General features: G+C 39.6%; 1 protein-coding gene across 17 annotated transcripts in view; it reads right to left on the bottom strand.

Annotated features, from left to right (window-relative positions):
* Positions 1 to 21,974, bottom strand: part of DAB1 (DAB adaptor protein 1) — a 483,333-nt gene that overhangs the window by 47,605 nt on the left and 413,754 nt on the right. For 11 of the 17 annotated variants that reach the window (XM_075097522.1, XM_075097519.1, XM_075097518.1 and 8 more), the window contains 2 exons: positions 17,182 to 17,321; positions 15,082 to 15,180 (listed from right to left, as the gene is read on the bottom strand). In XM_075097522.1, the coding sequence (XP_074953623.1) occupies positions 15,082 to 15,180; positions 17,182 to 17,321 (239 nt within the window). Of the gene's footprint in view, positions 1 to 15,081; positions 15,181 to 17,181; positions 17,322 to 21,322; positions 21,421 to 21,974 lie in introns of those variants that run through there. The other 6 variants (XM_075097527.1, XM_075097514.1, XM_075097526.1 and 3 more) reach the window with 1 other exon arrangement.

The raw sequence follows: 21,974 nt of genomic DNA, 5'->3' as shown, positions 1-21,974 counted from the left end.
TGGGAGTCAATTAAGTTAGCAGGACGTACCTTTGCCAGCGCAGCAGTCTAATTGTGATGAATGGATCTACAATATTGAGCTAGCTGGATGTTCCAAGAACCTAATTTGTGAAAGAGCGCACCACTAAGGTAATAAACTTCTGTCTGGCTCTCATAATTTGTAATAATGTCTGACAAAGACCAGATATGAATTTAGTTATTGTTCATTGTCTTAGGAAGCAAATGCTAAGTTGCTCATGCAGAAGATCCATTTATTAGATATATGAATTTGGAAAGGAACAAAACAAAACTAGAATGCACACATGGCCTATTTCATATCTTCACCTCAATGGGTTTTCAATTTTTTATTGCACCAGGAGTGAGAGTAGCTAGCTAAATCTAAAACCCTTGTCCAATTACTATTAATCCCAAGTTATATTTTAAATATGTACTTGCAAATATTGTTTCAGGACAAAGAAAATCCTAAAGGGCAAGGAAACATTTTCATAGAGCTTTGGAAAAACAAATATGCTACACTAAAACCGTGATGCTGGACCTCCCATGAGTTTCATACTATTTTCTTATTGTTTCTGCAGCAGTCACAGTCATTGTTTTATCAGGATGGTTAAAACAAAGAAGGATTTGCACAGCAGTACCAAGAAGCAGCAAACCTGATCCTTCATACCAAAGTCAATGGCCCTACTAGGCCATAATCAGCTCAGTAATGCAATATAGCCCTACACTGCAACTGTAGGGGGCCACCTACAGACCACAATACATTGTTTTACCTTGCCATTTCACTATTTCAATGTGGTATACATGAAACAATACCTGCCTATGAGGATATTATTTTATTCTTTGGGATAGCAGCTGCCCATTGGCCACTGCTGGGTTTCCAGGGCTGTAACACATCTGTCTGAGTGTACTCTCCCTTAGCCCCCCACTTCATCACCTCCTGCAAAATGGTCAGTAGATCAAAATAGCCATAAATATGCCAATATTGCCCTGTATGCCTGGACTCTCAAGCCAATGCTTGCATATAGCCTAAGTGTAGCATCTCTGACCATGCTTTATATTTTTTCCTGATATACTCAGAAGTTTGTAAGACTCTTATTGACTAAATCTTGAATTCGAGGGAGCACAATATTCAGTAAGGAGACAATCAGTTTGTTATAGTATCACTTAACCTCTCCATATTTTCATTCTGTTCATATTTACAGCCTGTGAATGTCTTTTGAGAAGCCTTTACTTTTACAAGGTTCTTTTGTTCCTTTACACCAACATTCCTCACCTTCCCGAAATGCTTTTGATTTACATGAACAGCAGAAAAAATTCCTTCATACAACTCCTAGGAGCTTTGGAGGAAATTTTTTGGCTTTCCCTGTCTCAAGATCTTAACTGCTTCAGATTCGGTAACCATCATGACTCACACTCTTATTGTAGCCTCTGATTTGAAAAGCTCATCAGCGAAAACCAGCCTCTGACTGTCTTGATTTGTCATGCAAACCCTATAAAGCAGAGCTTGCAAAGATCACAAAAATCTCACTGATACTGGCAATACTGAAACTTAAGTTGCACTGGATAGTCATCAAACAGCAACTTTCTTTAACCATGTATCTACTTCCATAATGTTACAAACTTCTCCGGAAAACGGGAAAAAGGACAAGAGGGATTTCTTTTATATCTAATCTATCTGTCCTCCAGATACTCATACCAATTTAATAAGACTTCAAAGGGGGCCGAGAGAAAGCATGTGTACAGAGGAGAACAAGAATAGAAAAAAACTCTATGAACTCACAAACTGTGTATAACCAGTATGTCATATTCATGAGCCAACTGAAAATAAAAGCAAAAAACCTGAGAAGTTCACACGACACAATGTTTTGTATCTTTCAAATACAAAAGTATTTCATAATCAGAAATAAACCAAAGCATACAAGCAAGAAATCCTACCTGTGTTCCACAACAATAGATTGGTTTCCAGTGGCACAGTACAGAACTGGACAAAATCCACTCAGCTCAACTCTTCATCTCTAATGGCTTAATTTTCTACTGGCCAGCATATAAATATACAAGTAAAGGAGAGACCCCGGAATGTCCCCTACCACTGGCATCACTTTGCATATGAGAAACACTTGAATTTACCTTTTCTATACCATAAACAGGTAAGCCTTTCATCCTGGGGTCACCATTCTCTACTACTTTTTCTGAAATACATTATCATGAAAAATCCTCCTGGTTCCCAGCAGAGATGTCTGAGCTGCTGGATATTCTGGCCTTCAAGGCAATGGCCAACTCTTTTTGAAAAGACTAAGGAACAACCTCTATCAATATTTCAAGATCTTAGACTATTCCATAACTGGAGGTGTACAATCAAAGAGCATTATAACAACACCCGTGCTGAAGGGGCCTGAAGGCTGCTGATGGATGCAGTGTATCTGCAGGTTAGCAAAAGACGACTCTGGAGCAATGAGCTTTACAATTCAGAGACAGCATCATTAACTACCTATCTTGGTCATAAATACCATGCTGGCACTTCATGCCATTTTATTTTCAGTTTTCATACAGAAAGAGAGAGGAAACCGTTTTCTTTGAGTTACAGTTGCATGTATAAACACACTTCAGATAATCCCATAAATGTGCCACTCCTTCATTTGTTCAGGACCCACAATGGACACTTAACCTAGGATATAAAGCATCCGTAGCAACACAACCAGTGTGTGCAGTACTTGAGCTCTAAAATACGAGTAAAATAAAATGTAAAAGGCAAATCTCAAAGAGACTCTAAAAAAAGAACTAAGACCTCGCAGGTAATTTTGGCTCCATTTTGGGTTTTCCCCTCCCCCGCATTATCCGGAGGTAGGAATTTCTGGGGTCGCACTCAGTCACTCAGTAGGTGCTTGGCACATTGTGTGACAACAGTTCGACATTTCAGCTCAGGCAATGGAGAATATTTGTAAGTTCTGCCCTGGCACCTTCCAAAAGGGAGCTCTAAAGCTCTCATTTGCACATTTTAATACCCAGAGTTGTTTCTTCCCTGCTCATTTTCATGTAAAGCAGGCCGAATGTTTGGTTTTAGTCTCCTCTTGCTAATGGAAATCTCCAAAAGCAAACTTTGATTAAACAGTCTGCACACAGACGTGGCCCAGCAGAGAGCACAGTTCGACTACACTTGCTTTTTTCTCTTCCTTCCTTGCTTTTCTGTCCTGGCAGTGGGTGTCACAGCGGGTAAAAGGGTCTGCCATTCAGAAAAGCTGTCAGGCAGTGCTGCCCTCAACTTTTACTTAAATGCATGCAGTAGAGCCTTTCATAGCTTTGATGCCTGGATACTGGCTTGTTTTCTACTACTTACTCTTTTTGTTCTCCCCCACCCTTTACAACTCCTGTGCACAGCATGCCTTCTCTTTTAATCAAAACTGAACTTCCTCATTACTTCAATCTCAGCACTAAGCTGTATGCATGTACAGGTTACACTCTCACATGCTTTACACTTTAAAATACTTCCAAATCCGTGTATCATTAGCAGGAGCACGTTAGTCTAACCACAGATCCCATGAGGCTCTAAAACCTTCTACAAACCAACTCAGCCTTTTAAAAGCAAGGACACAAACAAAAAATTGGATTCAGATCCATATTTTGACTACCTAAAAAGTTAAAAAAATACTCAAGAGCCATATGCAATATTTTCAGATACCCAGGGTTCTCATTTGCTGGCCTCAGATTGTTCTCTTCAAATTAATTAATTAGTGCTCTGCCTCACCTATTTCATAATGTTCCTTTAAAGTCTGCAGGAATGTTGCTGCTCGCTTCACTGGGGGTACAATGATGCAGAATTAGGATGGGAACCACAAAGGATTAAAAAGTATTAGCAGTAGAGATAGCTAGAGACCATTAAATGCTGCTTTTTCTAGAGGAGTGCTACAATTTAGAGACATGGTAGGCACTGCTGCAATTCCATGGTTACCACCAAGTGCTGGGCAGCACACCAGGAGATGGTGTTCAAGCCCTTGGGCTCTGCAACACATGGTTGCCTGCATGCTGCGCATGCAATGCATAAACCAGAAAGGTTATGAGTACAATTATCTCATTTAGGAAGACAACTTTTATGAACAGTTACTTATATATTAAGCAAAGATCTACTGGTATCTGACACGTATTACTTATTCAGCTGCAAAACTGGGATAAAATCAGGTATTTGTGTTTGGTAACTGGTGACAAATAAGAGCACCCAGTGAAAACCACTGCCTTTTCTCCTCTTCTCCTTCCACAGGACCACTTATTACACACACTAAGTGGAAGAAAGGCATTTACTGGTACCCCTGGACTCTCAGATTGAAAAAACCTCTTGCTGACTTCCCTGCAAACACAAACTGATGTCCTGAGGGCAGAACATCATCCACTGATTTTAATGCCAATAGAGATCTATTGCTATCATCTTGCAAACTGCAGGTAACTATGAAAGTAAACCTTCCCATAGTTTCCCTCTCCCATTACGTTGACAGGGAGGGTCATCTGTCTCCCTTGCATGTGACCCCAGCAATAGGAGAGGTTAAACAGCCTGCAAGTTAGCACAGGAATTCAGAAGCATCATCGGTAGTACTGCTATTACCAGGGCAAACAGAAAATTGCAGAGCAGCCTACCAGATAAAATGCACTAAATAGGAAGGAAAATCACCAGCACACCTGGGGTGTAATGCGTCCCAGCCATCTCCAAAAGGAAGCAACAGCAGATTTCAAAGCGGGATGTAACTTTCTGTTACGGCACCCGCTGAAGGTCTCCCACCGCTCTCCAGGGAGGTTTCAGTGCATCTCAGCCACCCGCGCTATTATTATGTCAGTATTTCTCTTGCTAAATCCTTCCCTGAGCAGTTTGAAATGCAGCCGTTATAATTCTGTGCCTGCTGAAAATGGGCCTGAATTTTTTTCTAGTGTTTTTTTCTTTCATTTTCCTAGTTAATGCATTAACTTGGCTTAAAAATATCAGTACTTGCAAACAGCTCCCCTGCCCCAAGCAACTCTGTATTTTGGGTGCTCTTACATAAGGCAAAATCACAGCTGGAGTCAGTGGGACTACAATGTGGCTTTCACCTCCTAATTTATTTATCTGAATCACAAAAGGGTAGTGATTATAGGCAAAAACCCCCAATATAACTCTATACTTCTGAGTTTTCTGCTGTGGGACAATACCTCACCGGAGGGATGCAGTGCAGCTTCACTATAGAACAGGATCCATAACAACAAACATTTTTATAACCAAAAATTGATATTCAAGTTTTTAGTAAAAGTCACCGCAAATTCTGCTTAAGCATACCAAACATTAAAGCTAAACAATATCGGAAGCATTTACATAGTAACTTTTACTGCAACATCTCTATAGACAGATACCGCTATCTATATACCACTGTCACGCAATGGAGGCCACATGGCGATTTGGAATATGTATAGTGAGGTTCCCCAAACCATAACACACAATTCATTTGGCAGAACCTCCCTTTCTTAAATCCATCTCGGGATGCTTGGCTTAAACAACGGGAGGCCACATACGGCCAAATGAGAATACCACTAACGTAATAAAATCTTATTTTCTGCCTTTTTGAAAGCAATCCAATTTTTACCCTTTTCACACTGAAAAACACAACTCCAACAAATTCCCACAAATTATTTCAGTTTGGGTAAAATGTCTGGAGTAGCTTTATTTTATCTTCATGCCAATTAGTGTCAGAAATATTACAAGGCAGTTCCTGCAGATCATCACTACAAGAAGGTTGAACTCAGCTGTAGATCAGAGCATTTCCAGATGAGAGGAAGGATAAAAATTTCAGTCTTCCTCTGCGTAGCAAGTGTTAGGAGGAAAGATGTAAGGTTCAAACCAAAGCTCCTGATCCCAAAACACTCAGACTTCACAATGGCCAAAATCACATCCAAGTTTTGCCTTTCAGGATCTTTTTTCACAGTGACAAAGCTGTCATAATACATAAGGCTTTTACAATCTTCATACAGCAAACCGGGCATCTATAAAATGTATCTCTGTGAACTTGTGGCTATTAAAAATCCCAGTGGAGCACTCTGAACCATCCAAACTGTCTAGGGCGCAGTTTGGAAGGCCAGTAAGAAATGAATTACAATGGTCAGTAAGGGATGTAATTATGGAAGTAGGTTCTTCTGACATTTACATTTTGATAACTGTCTAATGCTATTTATGAAATGTGTTATTTTTTCCCTTCTGAAGTATCAGAAGACTATAAATACCTTATAAGGGTAAATTGCAGGGTTTTTAAGTGCCCTACTCTGCCATATTCTAATTAGATATATTTATTGCATGTAGAACAGTAAATGCCATGTCCTACTATTCATATTTACAAGTAGAAAGGTGGGAAGCTGCCAAGGAACAGGGCAAGACTCCCAGATGGCCAGAAGAATCTTTCGCAGGCAGAAGCTGCAGACAAGGGATACAATTCCCGTAACACTTAAGGAAGGCCACAGGTATCACCATTTTTAAATGTACATGCAAAATTTTACTTTGCTGTTCTTCAGTATGCTCACTGTTGTTATTACGTAATGTTTTTATCACTGCAGTCCTTAGAAGTCCTCAGCATGGTCCAAGACCCAACATTTCTTACAAAAAGTTCCTATAAAGAGACAATTCTGATTAAAAAAAACCCTCTGAATTAAAAGGTAATCCCAGAGAGTTTATACTTTAATTCCAACCATTGAAAGCTTAGGGCCAGAAGCCCCGTAGAACATCTCTGAGATGCTGACATGGTAGAAGGCATGGTTGCTTTGACCTGTACAACCATTCCCCAAGCCACGCATCTGCAAGGCCACAACAAAAACAACAGAGGAGCAGAAGAATGATTCACGGGCTGGATCTACAAGCCACTAGATGTGCTGTCCTCACCCCAGGCAAACAAGAGGGTGACTGCAAGAGGCAGCACAGATTTGCATGCCAGGCTGTGATCACAGGGTACCATCAGCACCACTGAATTTAAAAACTTTCTAGCACAGGAGTGTTTTAAGGAGGGATTTGAAGAAAAAATAAGGGGGTACTGCATGATTATGCACAAAGAATTCCTCCAAAGTATGAGGGGCAGGATGGGAAGTGGCTCAAAGTCATTTATTTGAAAACTGAATAAATGAATGATCCAAGTTGGTACTGTGGAATGACTCCTTGAAAGTGGATGGAGAGTAAAGACAGCCATGAAGAGCCTAGGAAAAATAAAACAGTTAGGCTCTAGGCTGATAAAACACAGACGGCAGATTCAGCGTAGGAATGCAAAGAGAAGTGATGTGATTGAAAGAATAAGCTGAGACAGCAAATCTTGGCAGTCACAATGGATTTCAAAAATAAAAGCCACATTTGTCAAGGACAAAGAAAAGGATAACAATTGAGACACAAGATGAAGAGAGGCAGCACTGTGTTTTAACTGTAAGCATGACAAAAAATGCTGTATTTCAGAGCAGTTAAGAAGAATTGCAAAGATCTGGAGTTACCCTGGATGTAACAATCGAAAACAAGGTTGAGTCAAAACGGCTGCTAAGTTTACAGGGCTGAATAATAGATGATGCTGCACTCCGAAGAGGAACTCAGAGAAAGACCTTTGGGAGTCAGGATTAAAAGGCCTGGTTTAGCCATGTTAAGCTTGAACTGTTAGCTAAATGTGTAAGGAGAGGGCTGGAGAGACAGGTCAAGACTTGAACAGAAGGAAACAGGGCTAGCATCATTTTGTTTGACACAATAACCAAATTTATTTTTGCAAATGAAGTAACTGATAAAAAGCATAGCAGGAAAAGAAAAAGAGATCAAGGACAGGGAGCACCCAGGAAATCCCAGATGAAACTGCAGGAGACAGAAAGAGAAATTAGAAACAGAGCTAAAATCCAGAGATGAGAGTCAGGGAAGCCAGGAAGGACTTTATTCAAAATCAGCTGATAAATTAACAATGCTACAAAGCGCTCCACGTGAGATCAGCCATGAAGAGGAACTTTGAGAAGATCAGTTTAAAAGAAATGAAGAGGACAAAGCCCACCTCTGGGAGCTTCTGGCCTGGAGCTGGATGGAGCCCCAGGCAGGGACTGTTAACAATCTTCTGGCCAATACCATGCTCTGGCAAACACAAAAATTCAATGAACCAACCACACCATCTCTCCTGCTCACTGCAGAGCTAGTAGAGAGCAGATAAAATTAATTCCTTCTTTTATTTCTATTTTTAAATATTCAGAGACGCTCAGTGATAGAGACTTGACAGTTTGACATTTCATCTGCTCCAGCACATGTGCTTCAAGGAATAAGTACAGATCCATAATCATACCTCAATTTCTGGTCAACGATGCCAGAACCAACATATTTCCTATAAAGTCAAGAAGTACCTTTGGTACATTTTAAATGAGCTATCTTCTGCCAACAGTGAGAATTTTAATCTTCCTAAAATTTCCTTTCAGCCAAGTTTAGCTGTCCTGTTAGCAATCTATCAGCATAATTAACACTATCATTCACATCAAATGGAGAAGAGCTGCAAATCCAGAGGTTATCAGCACAAACCTGATAAAGTCTCAGAACAACCTGGAAAACACTTTATAGAAGCCTTAACAACAACTTCGAAAAATCTGTGTATTATAAGGTCAAGAGAGCTTAAAAGGTCAGGAAGATGGGCAAGATGTAGACATCTAAAACACCAGCTGGATGGTATCACGGGCATAACATTATCTCACTAGAAGAGAACAATCTGAGGCCAGCAAGATTACAACCACCCACTACAGATGTTATTCATTTAGACATCATTAAGAGTTAAAGCAGAAGCACAGTCATGAGTTCTGTTGCCAGCATGAAAAGGCAAATCAATATTTTTGTACAAAATGCTACAGGTAAGGTCTGGTCCCTCTTCCATGGAACAGGGAGGTATTATTCACTGAGTAAGACCTCCTCAGGTAGATACACCCTGCTCTGCATGAGAGTCACATAGACCTCCTCAAAAATAACAAAGGTTAGAGTAGGGGATAGATAACAAGAATGAGAATAGACAGTCAAAATGATATATATATATATATATTTATATCTACAGTTTTCTTTCCAGGATTTCATACTGACAGCCTGAAGAAAATGGCTACAGATTAAATTAATAAAACATGAGAAACACACTGCAATACTTCTCTGCAATAGCATAATCCAATCAGACATTTACAGTATTCCTAGAAATTATACAAACCCATGGGCTGTGCCAAGTCCTGTATTTTGATAAAGATATGAGTCAACATCTCTGAAGGACTAGCCAATCCCTCCAAAGTGTGTAACAGATGATGCAAATGAAACTCACTTTTAAGGACATTGCATAGGACAAATTAAGAAAAATTGGTGAAATGGCTACACTCTTCATAAACTGGGTTACAATCCATCTCTTTAGGGTATTTCTCACAAAGAAACAAGATACTGATATAGGTCCATGTGCTGGTTTTGGCTAGCATAGAGTTAATTTTCTTCACAGTAACTAGTATGGGGCTATGTTTTGGATTTGTGCTGAAAACAGTGTAGATAACAGAGGGGTGTTTTAGTTACTGCTGAGCAGGGCTTACACAGAGTCAAGGCCTTTTCTGCTTCTCACCCCACCCCACCAGCGAGTGGGCTGGGGGTGCACAAGAAGCTGGGAGGGGACACAGCCAGGGCAGTTGACCCCAACTGACCTAAGGATATCCCACATCATATGATGTCATGCTCGGCATATAAAGCTGGGGGAAGAAGAAGGAAGGGGGGGACGTTTGGAGTGATGGCGTTTGTCCTCCCAAGTAACCATTACGCGTGATGGAGCCCTGCTTTCCTGGAGACGGCTGAGCGCCTGCCTGCCCGTGGGAAGTAGTGAATGAATTCCTTGTTTTGCTTTGCTTGTGTGCACAGCTTTTGCTTTACTTGTTAAACTGTCTTTATCTCAAACCACGAGTTGCCTCACTTTTACTTTTCTGATTCTCTCCCCCGTCCCACCAGGGGGGAGTGAGCGAGCAGCTGCGTGGTGCTTGGTTGCCACCTGGGGTTAAACTATGAGAGTCTATCATGTCTTTTTGACAACTGTAGAGTCTAGATAAATATTTCACCTATAAAAATAGCTCATAGATATGTATTGCAGTATATTCTGGCACTTTGCATATCCACGAGCTGATACAAAATTTTACTTTAACAGAAATAATTCTTTACTTAAAGCCAAATAGTAATTTTTTGCTTTCATCATATTTCTCTTTCACGGTGTTTGGGTTTTCCATTAAAGCCAACAGGATTTTGCAGTTAGAAAGTGCATGAGTTTAAAAGTGTACCTCACTATATGAATGTAGAAGGAAATGGTTTCCCAAGTATTTTATGGGATTTAATTATGATTTTTAAATAAATTTTTGGAAAGTAACCTATGGTAAACAAAGATTTATTGTTACATAAATAAACAATAAGACATTACAGCCTCTTTATGGAGACCATATTAGTCACACACATCTAATGAAGCATTACTAAGCTATCACAGGGAGATAGCCTGATGTGTGTGATTAACAAAATAATACTCATAAACAGCTAATGAACAATGATGGTCCTTTGAAAATTTCACATATCCTGCTATATTGAGAGTCATGGTTTTTGTTGCTTTCTAAGGAACACATTAACCACTAAGTTACACCCTGAAAAGGAGACTATTAAATAGCACAATGCAGCTATTTGCATTTTTGCCTTCTACAGACCACGATTTTGAAAATACAAAAGAACTCTCATGAAAGGCTACTAATGAAGAATACATTTCAGCTTGTGCCGTACTGTGTTTGAAAGATGACGACTTGAGATGTCACCATGGTGCAGGGGGAATATGACAGAACAAATGATCAAAAATTATTTTCATATAATATGTAGCCATGAAACATCTGAAGTTGCATTAGGTAGAAAAAGTCTGGGTTTAGTAACAATTGTGGTGGATTTTTTACATTAGAGAAACAACAAAAAAAATTATTTCCTTCAGGTGAGGTATATTTTTGGTAAGCATATTCTGGCGAAGGTAAGTGGTATGGATGGCCAGCATATGACAGTAGACAAAAAAGGTACATTTGTAAGAAAAATAGGGTCAAAACCCATGTGTAATGACGATTTTGGGCATATAACAGAGGCATATTCTATTAGTCAAACTAAATACGACCTCAGAATATACACCTAACGTTGGGACTTTAACAGGAGAACAATTTGAGTTGTTTTGCCTACATGAGTGGGCTCCTCCAGCAGATGAGTGAGTCTATAGGACAGTACGTGCAAACTACAGGATTGCAGGGAGAATTCTGCTAAGCAGGGCCCTTCCTATCACATTCTAAATACATTGACAAGTATTTGGAAAGTGGTATGAAGGGACCTATTCAGATTAATCTATGGAATATAGTGATGAAATACAAGAAATAACACAAGAGTGTTATTATTTCTACTGCAGTGCTATAGATGAACTAAATTGTGTAACATCCACAGTGCAAACTCACAGCAAATCCTCCTTGTATTTTTCTTGGTGAGATAAATCCTTCCCCAAATGATAGTCCACCTTCAACCTAATCTCCTTCATGGATAAATTTACTCAAAGGGCAGAATTCCTGATGGCTGGAATATCAGAATTATTAAAATCAATATTTTTTGATGAATATTAGGTCTGGAACATATTAAAGAGAGCTATAAAGTACAGGAGAAAAAAAACTTGCTTATCATTTTCAGTAGTAACCCAACTACAGCCTTTCATCTGTAATGAATTATGGAGCAATTCCCCTACATCATCTGTATGAAGTCAGCTATGACACTGCTGATTTAAAAAAATTTGCTACTTTTGAGCTACAAATTGATTTTTTATTGTGATAAATTAAAATCCAATAGTAGCCTACAAGATACTAAACATACAGAGGCCTACATTCTTCCAGAATATTTTTTCTCTTTTCTATCATATCAGACTGCCATTGTGGCAGCCATGATAGCAGTAGGCAATGATAAAAATTAAGAAAGGACACTCTAGAGAGGTAAATAATCTTTCAAGATAAACAATAAATGAGCACTGTGCCCCAAAATATCTGTTTGGGAATCCCAAAATTATGGAAATACAACTAAAGAGAAGGCATTCTGGGGGACAGGTAAGGCAGTTAGAGGAGAAAGCAAATTCAAGACGATCCAGGCTGTTCCCTATTAAGGGCATAATTTTTCCCCTTCTTGCACGAATGTGAATGTCAGTCTCCAAACTTCATAAACTTCTAAGTTTAACATGGATACCAGAAGATCTGTGTGAGCAAACCACTAACTTTTTGCTGCCTCTTTCTCTTCTGACCCATCAAAAGAGCCAGGCTGAGCAACAGCACATCCCCAGTTTTGCCAGCCTGTGGGATTTTCTCTATCGCTTCTAAATCAAGAATGGGATTATCAGTGTCCTGCGTTGCCTAACTGCATGATCCTTATTTTGCTTTATAGGAGGGTCCACATTATAGCAGTAACGCAGCTTTCTTTGGGGGTGGCTTTAGCACACAGACATCAACCTAAGACTACAAGCAGTATCATTTACTGCTACAACAGCTGACATTACACCAGGTCAAGCCAAAGTCATATGAATGAGACGAAGTGCATCACCCCTAAATACTTGTCTCTTGTTCTGTGGAAGCACCTTGCCTCAGGCTTGCTCCTGTAGGCTCAGAGAGCCCAGAGACACTTTTGGGGTCTGTCCACGACCTGTTGCTGACATTATCCAGTGTATTTCAGATGTTGAGATTGTATGTGACTACCAGCAGGAACGGGAATGAGATTACAACTGTAGGTTGACAAAGCAGAGACAGGCTGGATAAGAGAGACTATGAAAAGAGTGGATCAGGACATGAAACTTTGGGACACAGAGAGACCCAAGCTGGGGAAAAAGCCGAAAAGATGGTGTCTGTGAAGAACCAGCAGAGGATTTAATGCACTCCTGCTTCAAAAGCTTGGCATGGAAAGTATGATCCTCCTGCTTTCAAAAAACACATAAAAAACAATGTCAAAAGCTCCCCACATCCCTCTGTCACAGTCCTGTTTCAAGAAGGACAACTCAGTACTCTTGTCCATCACTCCTGCAGCTCAGGGGCAGACGTCTGGAAGGTGGATTTAAAGGTTTCAGTCTAAGCCTCAGTGACTGAGTGACAGGGTTACCGTAAGGATGATACAGTTATGTCAGATTTAGAGTACAGGGTGTCAAAGTAACGAAATGAAGAGTTGTTCTCATGTCCCCACCTCACTAGTTGCAGATAGGAGAGTGTGCAGGATGCTGCAGTAAAGGCAATTTGGCTAAACCACACTTTTGTTTCTAAGTGCATCCCCTTTTCCCTCTTTATTTTATGAAAATAAAACTTATGTTTGTGAAACATTCAGACCCAAGTGCCACAGGACAAGTCCCTCTCTCTTTCTTTTTTTCCCAAGAGAAGGCTTTAGTCTTAGGAGAGTAACTGTGACCTCAGTGCAATTTTTAGAGTGTGTGGCAAGGCAATGCACTGCACATTGAAGAAAAGAAAACAAAATATTACCATATTGTTCAGTGTATTACGCTCTGTTCTGTATAGTGAATGAAGCTGGTATTCTCTGGCCAAAAAAAGGTATGTCATCACACAGTTAAATACTACCCTAATGTCTATTTCTTAGAGGACCCAAACACAACTGTACTTGCAGCCCTAATTCTGACGTTGCCTATCTTATGACCACAGGCTGTAACTCAGCAATGTTATCTTAAATGCTGCTTTTGTATGAATATTTTATACATGCTGTACACAACACATTCCAAATGAGCTTTTCATTACTAACTACGTGTATTATGTATTAGTGAGCTCAATGACATTGATTTTCTAATAATATAAATTAACTGGCAAAGATAATTTCATCTATCATCAGTAAGGTTTTATTTCTGGCATCATGTTAAATAGTTAATCTTTCAAAAGATTAAATCAAGAGCTTTTTAAAATTCAAGGCAGAGCTTAAACTGCTGTAAAAATCTTCTTAATTAGGATTAAAACAGTTTGTGTGTTGTCGCTTTATATCTAAGTAGTATAATGTTTTACTTAGGTTTCTTCTTTCAGAGCAATTTAAAAAATCAAACATGATATTGCTGTGGCAAAAACTGCATAAGGCAAGGAAGTCTCCTGCAACTTCCTCGACCAGATGTTACTGGACGAGTTGCTGCTTGGCAACCTCAAACAGCAACCTCAAACTTTCCAACATCTTTTACCTCCAATTGCATACAATATATACTTTTCCTACCATTGATGATACAAAAGCTCTGATTCTTATGATTCCTGCGTATCTGCCAGAAGACAGCAGTATACTGCATTACAGTGACTACGACTGCGCTGATCTGGAATTACGGACCTGACAGAAATTCTTTAGGATTCCCCTGAGGCATCTTCAGGACAATCCCAGCTAAGTGTGTGCTGCTCCCAGGAGCTCCCCAGCTCCCAGTGCCCTTCCTTTTCTCTCTGTCTCAGGCTTGGGAAAATAAGCTTCACTTTACTGGGCTTGTCCACAGATCCCTGTTCCAGCTTGTTTTCTTCCCCTCAGCCTCCCATGACACAAAGGGCGCAATCCAAGAAAATCCTAATCTGTAATTCTAATCTCTTGTCATTAGACTCTCAAAAGTCACTTGGTACTGCCAAAGAGTCTTAAACCGCATCCAGAGGACTGGTGCAGTTGGGCCCAGGCTGGACGACAAAGCCCCTATGGGTACAGACACCAGTCTGTACCACAGATTGCTACAGCCTTCTGCAAAGGTATTTCCAAGAAAAAAATTTTTTACCTGGCAGAAGGAAAACAAATCCCTTCTTGCCACTTTCTGGACTCAGAGCTGTGAGTGTTCATGCACATAAGGAGTATCCGTGTACTCAAGTAAGTCATTCTGCAGAAGTATCCAGGACAAGGCTTTAGAATAAACCACATCCCCATGTACCTTACACCTCAGTCGCCTAATGGCTTCCTCTGATACGTGATAACCTTTTGTCAAGCTTGTCAAGTGCTTCACGTGTGCTTACATTGGTGAGATATTACTGCTCAGCCTGGAAATGCTTTTAAAGAAACATCCAGGAAAAGAATTTCATTCCAGCACATGATTATTTTACTTACCCCTGTCTTTTCATCGAAGATTTTGATTCCCCCAAAGGAGACTGTTAAGAAGATTTTTTGTTTATGTTCTCCTTTCGAACGAGCCGCAGCAACAATTCCCTATTGAAATAAAGAACAGTTTGGCTGGTTTCATTACTCCTTCAGGTGCCACAGCAGATCACAAAGAGTTGCTTGTGGACAATTCACCACTTTCCTAGGAAAACTTAAGGGCTTTCCAGGAACGCTGCTCCTCTTACTTCTGGCTTCGTTCCTTTTTTCAAGGTACCACATCTCTTTATGCTACCCAGAGAGCGTTTCAAATGTGCTCCCACTTCCAACCCCTGCACCAGCTAATCCTCCATGAAATTTGTTTTCATGGAAGCTGAAGGTCACTTCTAGCACACTTTTCCCAGCTGTAAGCTGTTTTGTTTTCTTTTTTTTTTTAAAGGAAAAAAGCCTAACTAAGCAGTGGAGGAAAAAAATGCCAACAACTTTAGATTACTTTATGGGCACGCTTGTCTGGAATAAGCAAAACCAAACTACACTTCTGCTGTAAGAAAGTGGTATTGAGGGTTAGTTTTCTCCATAGTATCAGGCTTTTACTTCTCAGCTGAACTTGCTGATACACATTTCATGTATTCTTCTCCCACAGTATAACTATAACAGTAACTTCTATTTCCACCTTCTTAGGAGCCTGCCCTGACAAATAACACTGTACTAAGATCAAATGTGATCGATTGCACTAGTAAAAAAATAAAAATATTTAGTCTTTACCTGGTGCTCTGCAATTTCAACATGTTTTAAAAACCACTAACTAATGTTTTAAGACCTTCACAAGGTGGTTGTTCTCATTACACAGACATGAAAGTTAAAGAGAAAAAATTGAGTCAAGTCACCCCAGAACTTTATGCTTGGCCTTAAAACTCATGTTGCTAGACACTAGGTTTCCAGAGCCCATAACTTTATGCTATGCTGCCTTACATACAAACATGAATTTCTAATGCTCCCTTCCCTTAATAATTTTAGTCATCTTGCACACTGCGTAGATCAATCTCGCCACGATGGAAACAGGTATCAGGCATCTGGGAGATGTGGCAATGGTAATCCATGAGGAGAGAGACAAAAAGCCTTGTGCAGCAGAAAAGTGACAATTCTCCCAAATTGCTTCTCGGAACAATGAAATGATGAGAAATATCCAGTATACAATTAGAACAGATAGGAATGTTGTGGCAGATGTGATCAATCAACAGTGCACCTTTAAGAACAGTTTTTGCTTGTCATAAAATATTTGTAACTGATTTGTAAATTATCTACCAGGTCTTTCTTTCAGATTGTTGAACCATAAGATGCATGTCACCCTTTGCTATTTATTCATGAATAACCACCTATTCCTCCTGGAATGCTCTCTGAGGGTTGTAAGAAAAGATCGAGACAGAGAGAGATGTCTAGTGTGCTCCAGAAAGTCCACCCTCCTATACAACTAGCGCTTTCGGACTCTGTCTACTCACTAAGTTTGCAGTCGTCTCAAAATCTGCTTTTGTCACTGCCCCATTTCTTCCCCAAAACTCTGGGGCCTCCTCTTTATCTTCTCATGCTCTGCCCTCTCAGTGCACTGCCTCCTGATATTGTAACCCATCAATCCTGCCATTACAGGTGCAAGACATTATCCTCCCAGTGAGGACACCAGTTCTGCCCTTTATCTGGCTACATACACCCCACAATGTCACTCACCCCTTCCCCTCTGTCCTGACAGGAGATAACAGTCAAAGGTAGGACTGTAGCTGATTAGCACTGTCATATAATCTGATTTGCCATTTTCTTCATAGTGGTCTCTCTCCCCCTTTGCGTAATAAAATTATTCAATTTGCAGATGTGTTGTTTATAATTTGTGGACAAATTGCAGTGGTATCAATCATGAATAACTACTGAACTCAGAGATAATGTATTAAAATTAAACTGGGATAAGCAATACCAGCCAGAAGTTCATGCAAAATTGACTGATTTCAATACATAATTAACCAGAGTGTGACTCAGTGTCATGAAAGTAGAATGAGTAAAAGTTCAAGCTCAAATTCACTCCCCTTGACTCTATAATATTAAACATTAAAAGTTTCACTGCACCTTGAGCTTCATCATGGAGTCTTGGCATAACTTGTCTCCTCGTGCGGCAGAAACCTCATCTATACCAATCAGTTTTGCTTTGTATCGGACACCGTCACCTTTAAACCTCTTTATTAAAGTGGCTTCACTGCGATCCTGACCTGAAAAGACATAAGGAAAACAAGGACGTTTGCGTGAGTACAAAGGAAAATAAATAAATACTTGCAATTAAGTGGCAGATTAGTTCTAACTTCCACCTCAACACCTAAACATGCGAAAATTTCAATAAAATTAGAAGAAAAGTACTAGTTCAATAAAACCTTTTGGGCTTAGTACTTCAAATGAATTCACAGTGGAATTGTTGTAATACAAAATATTCTGCATGAAATCTGCACACAAATTAAGTTTGCAGAAATAAGAGATAAGCCTGAATCAAACCTCACGGATCTGAAAACTTCTGATCTGTACAGGTTGTTTTAATCCCAATACACTTGAGTATTCTTAATTTTTCAGACAAAACTCTAAGAGAAACATGCTACTATTTCCTCGTATACTGATTTGTCTAACTGTATCATCAATATTTACACTATTACCATGTGAATGATGAAAAACCAAATTATGTTATTTGCCTATATAATATTGCTGCTCTAAAACCTCCACAAAAATGCTGTGTCCTTGTTCTATTCTTTCTGCTTATAGACATATATGGAGAAAACACGACCAGGAACACTGGCTCTCACAGGCTTACCCTGACAAATGGCACGAGATGTTTCTTAATAAAAAAGCAATTGGGGATAAGATAGCACAGCACTGATAAGGCCCATGTACATAAATAGCCTGAACCACGTGATGATGATACCACAGCAATCCATGGAATGGACAGTTTTGTGAGGAAGACTTTTTCCCCAAGTATCTGCAGAAGAGTTTATTCGGTGTCTTAGCTGGAAGCAGTATGTTAGTTAGGGAATCAGTCTTCCTAAAATTATTTTGCAGCTGTCTGTGGAATTTCTTGCTAGGATCTCAAAAAAACAGCAGTGAACTGTAAATAACTGCAACCAAACAAGTACCCAAACAAACAATTTCCAAGGCACAAAGCAGCATGCAAAAATGCAAAATCTTTAAGAATTTGATGTTTCTTGGACCCAGCTAGAGAACTTGCCTAAAAATGGACTGACATTGCTAAAATTTATACTATTACCACCTAGGAGCTCTAGTCACACAGATTTTGCCCTGTCCTTCTAGCTATTGTAAAAAATGAACAAAGAGCTAGAACCTGCTATAAATGAACCATAGGTAAGAACCTAGTATTAGACACCTATATTTGAGAATTTTGGCCCAAACTTTTTCCAAAACTCATTCCTATCTGAAAAGCCAGAATAGAGCACAGAAAATATATTAAAATCTGCTTCTGTGCAGCTATTTTTTAATAAGCAGAAGTACAGAAGCTTTGAGGGAGCAAAAGCTATTTTGTTTTGCATTTCTATTAAAAGCACCTTTTTCAACAGTAAACACTTGGGTCAACTTTGCTAGTGTTACACACCCATCAAGTGGATGAATAAACTAGGTTTAAAACTATGGAACTGAAATTTTTACAATACCATTACAGGAAAAACTACAGAGCATACATGACCAACGAAGAGTACTTCCAAACGAAGATACTCATTTGGTTCTCCTTCCTCAAGAGTACAGCACAGTCCATGCTGTGAACTAATGATGGACTAAATGCATGTTAAAAAATAGACCTATTTTAAGCATATTGAGATCTTTGAATGTGTTAGAGCACACAAATACTATTTCTTTCAATGGAAGATATCAACTCAGACCAATGTTTTAATGCCTCATTTATAGTCCCTTAAAAATAAGGCAGCTGATTATGTATTGCTGCGATAGTTCAGTGGCCACCCAACTATTTCTCTTGATTCGTTTTTACTCATACTCCCTCAAAAAGAATTAAACAGAAGGTTGAAACTTCATGCTCTTACATTATGTTTTATTAAAAAAAAATCTAATGAGACACAAATGATAAATCAGAAACTCGAGGTAGTGCTAATATCATTCCCCAGGGAAATACCAAGGCAGATGTTGGCACCGACAGCTAAAAACAAGAACCCATTTTCCACTTTGAGCTCCAGAGTGGGGCAGGAGGGAGAGCATCTGGAGAAACAGCAAAGTACAATGATAACAGTGGACTTTTCCATGTATCTTTTATACTTGCAAAGATATCCTGTTGATTTTCAGTAAATAAAATCCAATTCCAACAGCTTTCTTGCCAACAATTTTCAACCTTATGTCTTCGTTGCAGCTGAAGGCAGCTGTTAGCTAATAGCATGAGCATGTAAGTGTTCAAGAGGGTTTCCTCGGTCCAAGTCACGATAGCGACCTTGCATTCATCAGTTATTTGAACATTTATACTTATTCCAACCTCTGATGTATTTTGCTGCACATAACCAAATACCTGACATTAACAGCCCGTTTAAACACAACTTATGGCTATGTTTGCTTACATGTAAGTCCCATGTCAATTATGACCCAGATTAAGCAGGATGAAGTGCTTTTGGGATAAATAACTGGGAAAAATCATCAACCTGAAAATTATGTAGATACTTAAAACTGCGGTGGAAACTGCAAATTACTAGAGACTACAAATTCATCTGTAAAACCCTAGAGCATATGTCCTATGAAAAAGCACAGAGGATGCACACACACACTGCCCTATATTATAAATCAGCCATCTGCAACAGTCACCATTTCTCAGCATATATCCAGATCGCCCCCAATTTATGCTTATACTGTATTTCCAAATTTTGGTGCTGTAATCAGCACTGAAAAACTTTCTACCTGCTTGGAATATTACCATATGACAAACACTGTCAGTATGGTCAATTTTATAGCACATGCGAGATTTCTGCGCGGGTTACTTCATTTGCACACTGGACACTTATAAAGCAGATAGTCCAGACTCTCATATACCTTTTATCATTAAAACAAAAAAGGATTTTTTAAAATGACAGTTCTTGAACAAGGTTCTTTCTGTGTTTGAAGCTGCATAAATAAGAGATGCCTGAATTATGAGGCTGTAATTTTTAAGCTTCGGAGCAGGGTGAGGGCCAACATTAAACCACTAAACCAGAGAGCTGTGCCTGTGCCAGAAACCCATCCAGGAAAGTGCTGCCTCTTTCCTTCCATGTAACAAGTGGAGGCAATCTTTTCTTCTTCACAGCTCCTGCCTTTGTCAGTGGAGACCTGCTGTCACGCTCGGCTCTCCAGCCACTGCACTTGCTTGGTCCCAGCCTGCGGGAAGAAGGATTATCCTGGATTCAAGGCTGCACTTCCTGCTGGAGCTCAGTTTTATTTGAATAACGAGAAGCTGCATCTTGGGGCTTTCCCTCTCAGCTTGCCTTCCTCAAACTGCAAACAACATCTCAAGGGCAGGAAGGGGGACATTCATAAACCAGATATGAAGATTTTATGGAAGACTGAAGCTTGAGGTCTCAAATCATTACTCAACCATAATCTAAAGCAAAATTAGAAGCACATGTTTAATGACAACTGCTTCTTTCCACAACACATATTTCCTGAGATGTCATTTTAGGATTTGTTGACCGCAGAGAAGACCACAGCTGCCAAAGCCATGCCAGGTGAGCAGCTGATGCCCATCTCAGTTGTCCACCATACCTTGCACAGGGAAGCATCTGCCCAGCATTCTTCATCAGAGGACTAGCACCAGTAGGTTATTCTAAAATGATCCTAAATTAAATTTTTATATTAAAAATTTTTTTAACTTCAAGACCAGTGAGTATTTTCTAATAGTCTTCTCCAAAACACTTTCATAAATATCTTTTCGTAAGCAAATAAATATCCTAAGCATTTGCTGTCAAGTTGATACAAGCACTTCACAATCCACAATGGAACCAGATTATCAACAAAACTTAAACCAATTCGATTCTCATGCCTCAAACTGAGAAAAAATGCAACAGCTAAAAACCCACTAAACATCACACAAATTCAATTTAGAAAGGTGATCACTTTTAATTAGAAAATGTGCCCCTGTTGACACAAGCAAAGAAATGTTTTGTTTGCAGCATATAGGTTTATAATCCTCAGAGACTCTTAAAATGTAAATGTAATTATTTTATCTACTTCTATAGATGTCACCGTTCACCTTTAAGCCATATGTGTTCCAGATGGAGCCACTGCTCCTGCTCCTGCGTAAGTGGGAAAACATGATCTTTGCTGCCGAGTTGTGACATTGCACTTGTATTCCACAGTCTTTAAAGAGAACAATAAATCCCCAGAGCTGGGTGATGCAATGTGCTCCTGAGCTTGCATCTAAAGTAGAGACAAGCTTATCACCACGATCAGCGTTAAGGTATTTTAACCTCACTAAATATACTGTAAAAGTAATCAACAATGTTTTTAACACAATCATTTTAATTCAAGGCACTATACCTTAATTAAACTCAGATTCTGCAAAGCAAGCTAGAGACAAACCTGAATCCAAAACTCCGAGTACTCAACCCAACTACCTCAAGTGCATTCATGCCCAGAAGAGCATAAGCTATTGTGGGAGATCCAGGTCAAAGCACCCCGAGTTGAGTGCTGGTGGGGGTGGGTGCTCCCCGGGCCGTACCCATCAGCAGTGGTCACTGGAGACACTCAGGAGATGTTACCGTCACAGCAGCCCAGCAGCTGCCATTCAACCCTGTCTTTGATGTCAAGAGGAAGAGCTAGCTCTGTTCGCATTAGGTTATCTGGCTCCAAGTAATGCTCTTAACTTTGCAGACTGAAGCTCATGCAGGGTTTTCTTCCCAGGC

This window comes from Phalacrocorax aristotelis, chromosome 6, assembly GCF_949628215.1.
Source record: "Phalacrocorax aristotelis chromosome 6, bGulAri2.1, whole genome shotgun sequence".
Classification (NCBI taxonomy): Eukaryota; Metazoa; Chordata; class Aves; order Suliformes; family Phalacrocoracidae; genus Phalacrocorax; species Phalacrocorax aristotelis.
Note: the sequence above shows the minus strand (reverse complement) of the source record. Positions and strands in the feature narration are given on the sequence as shown.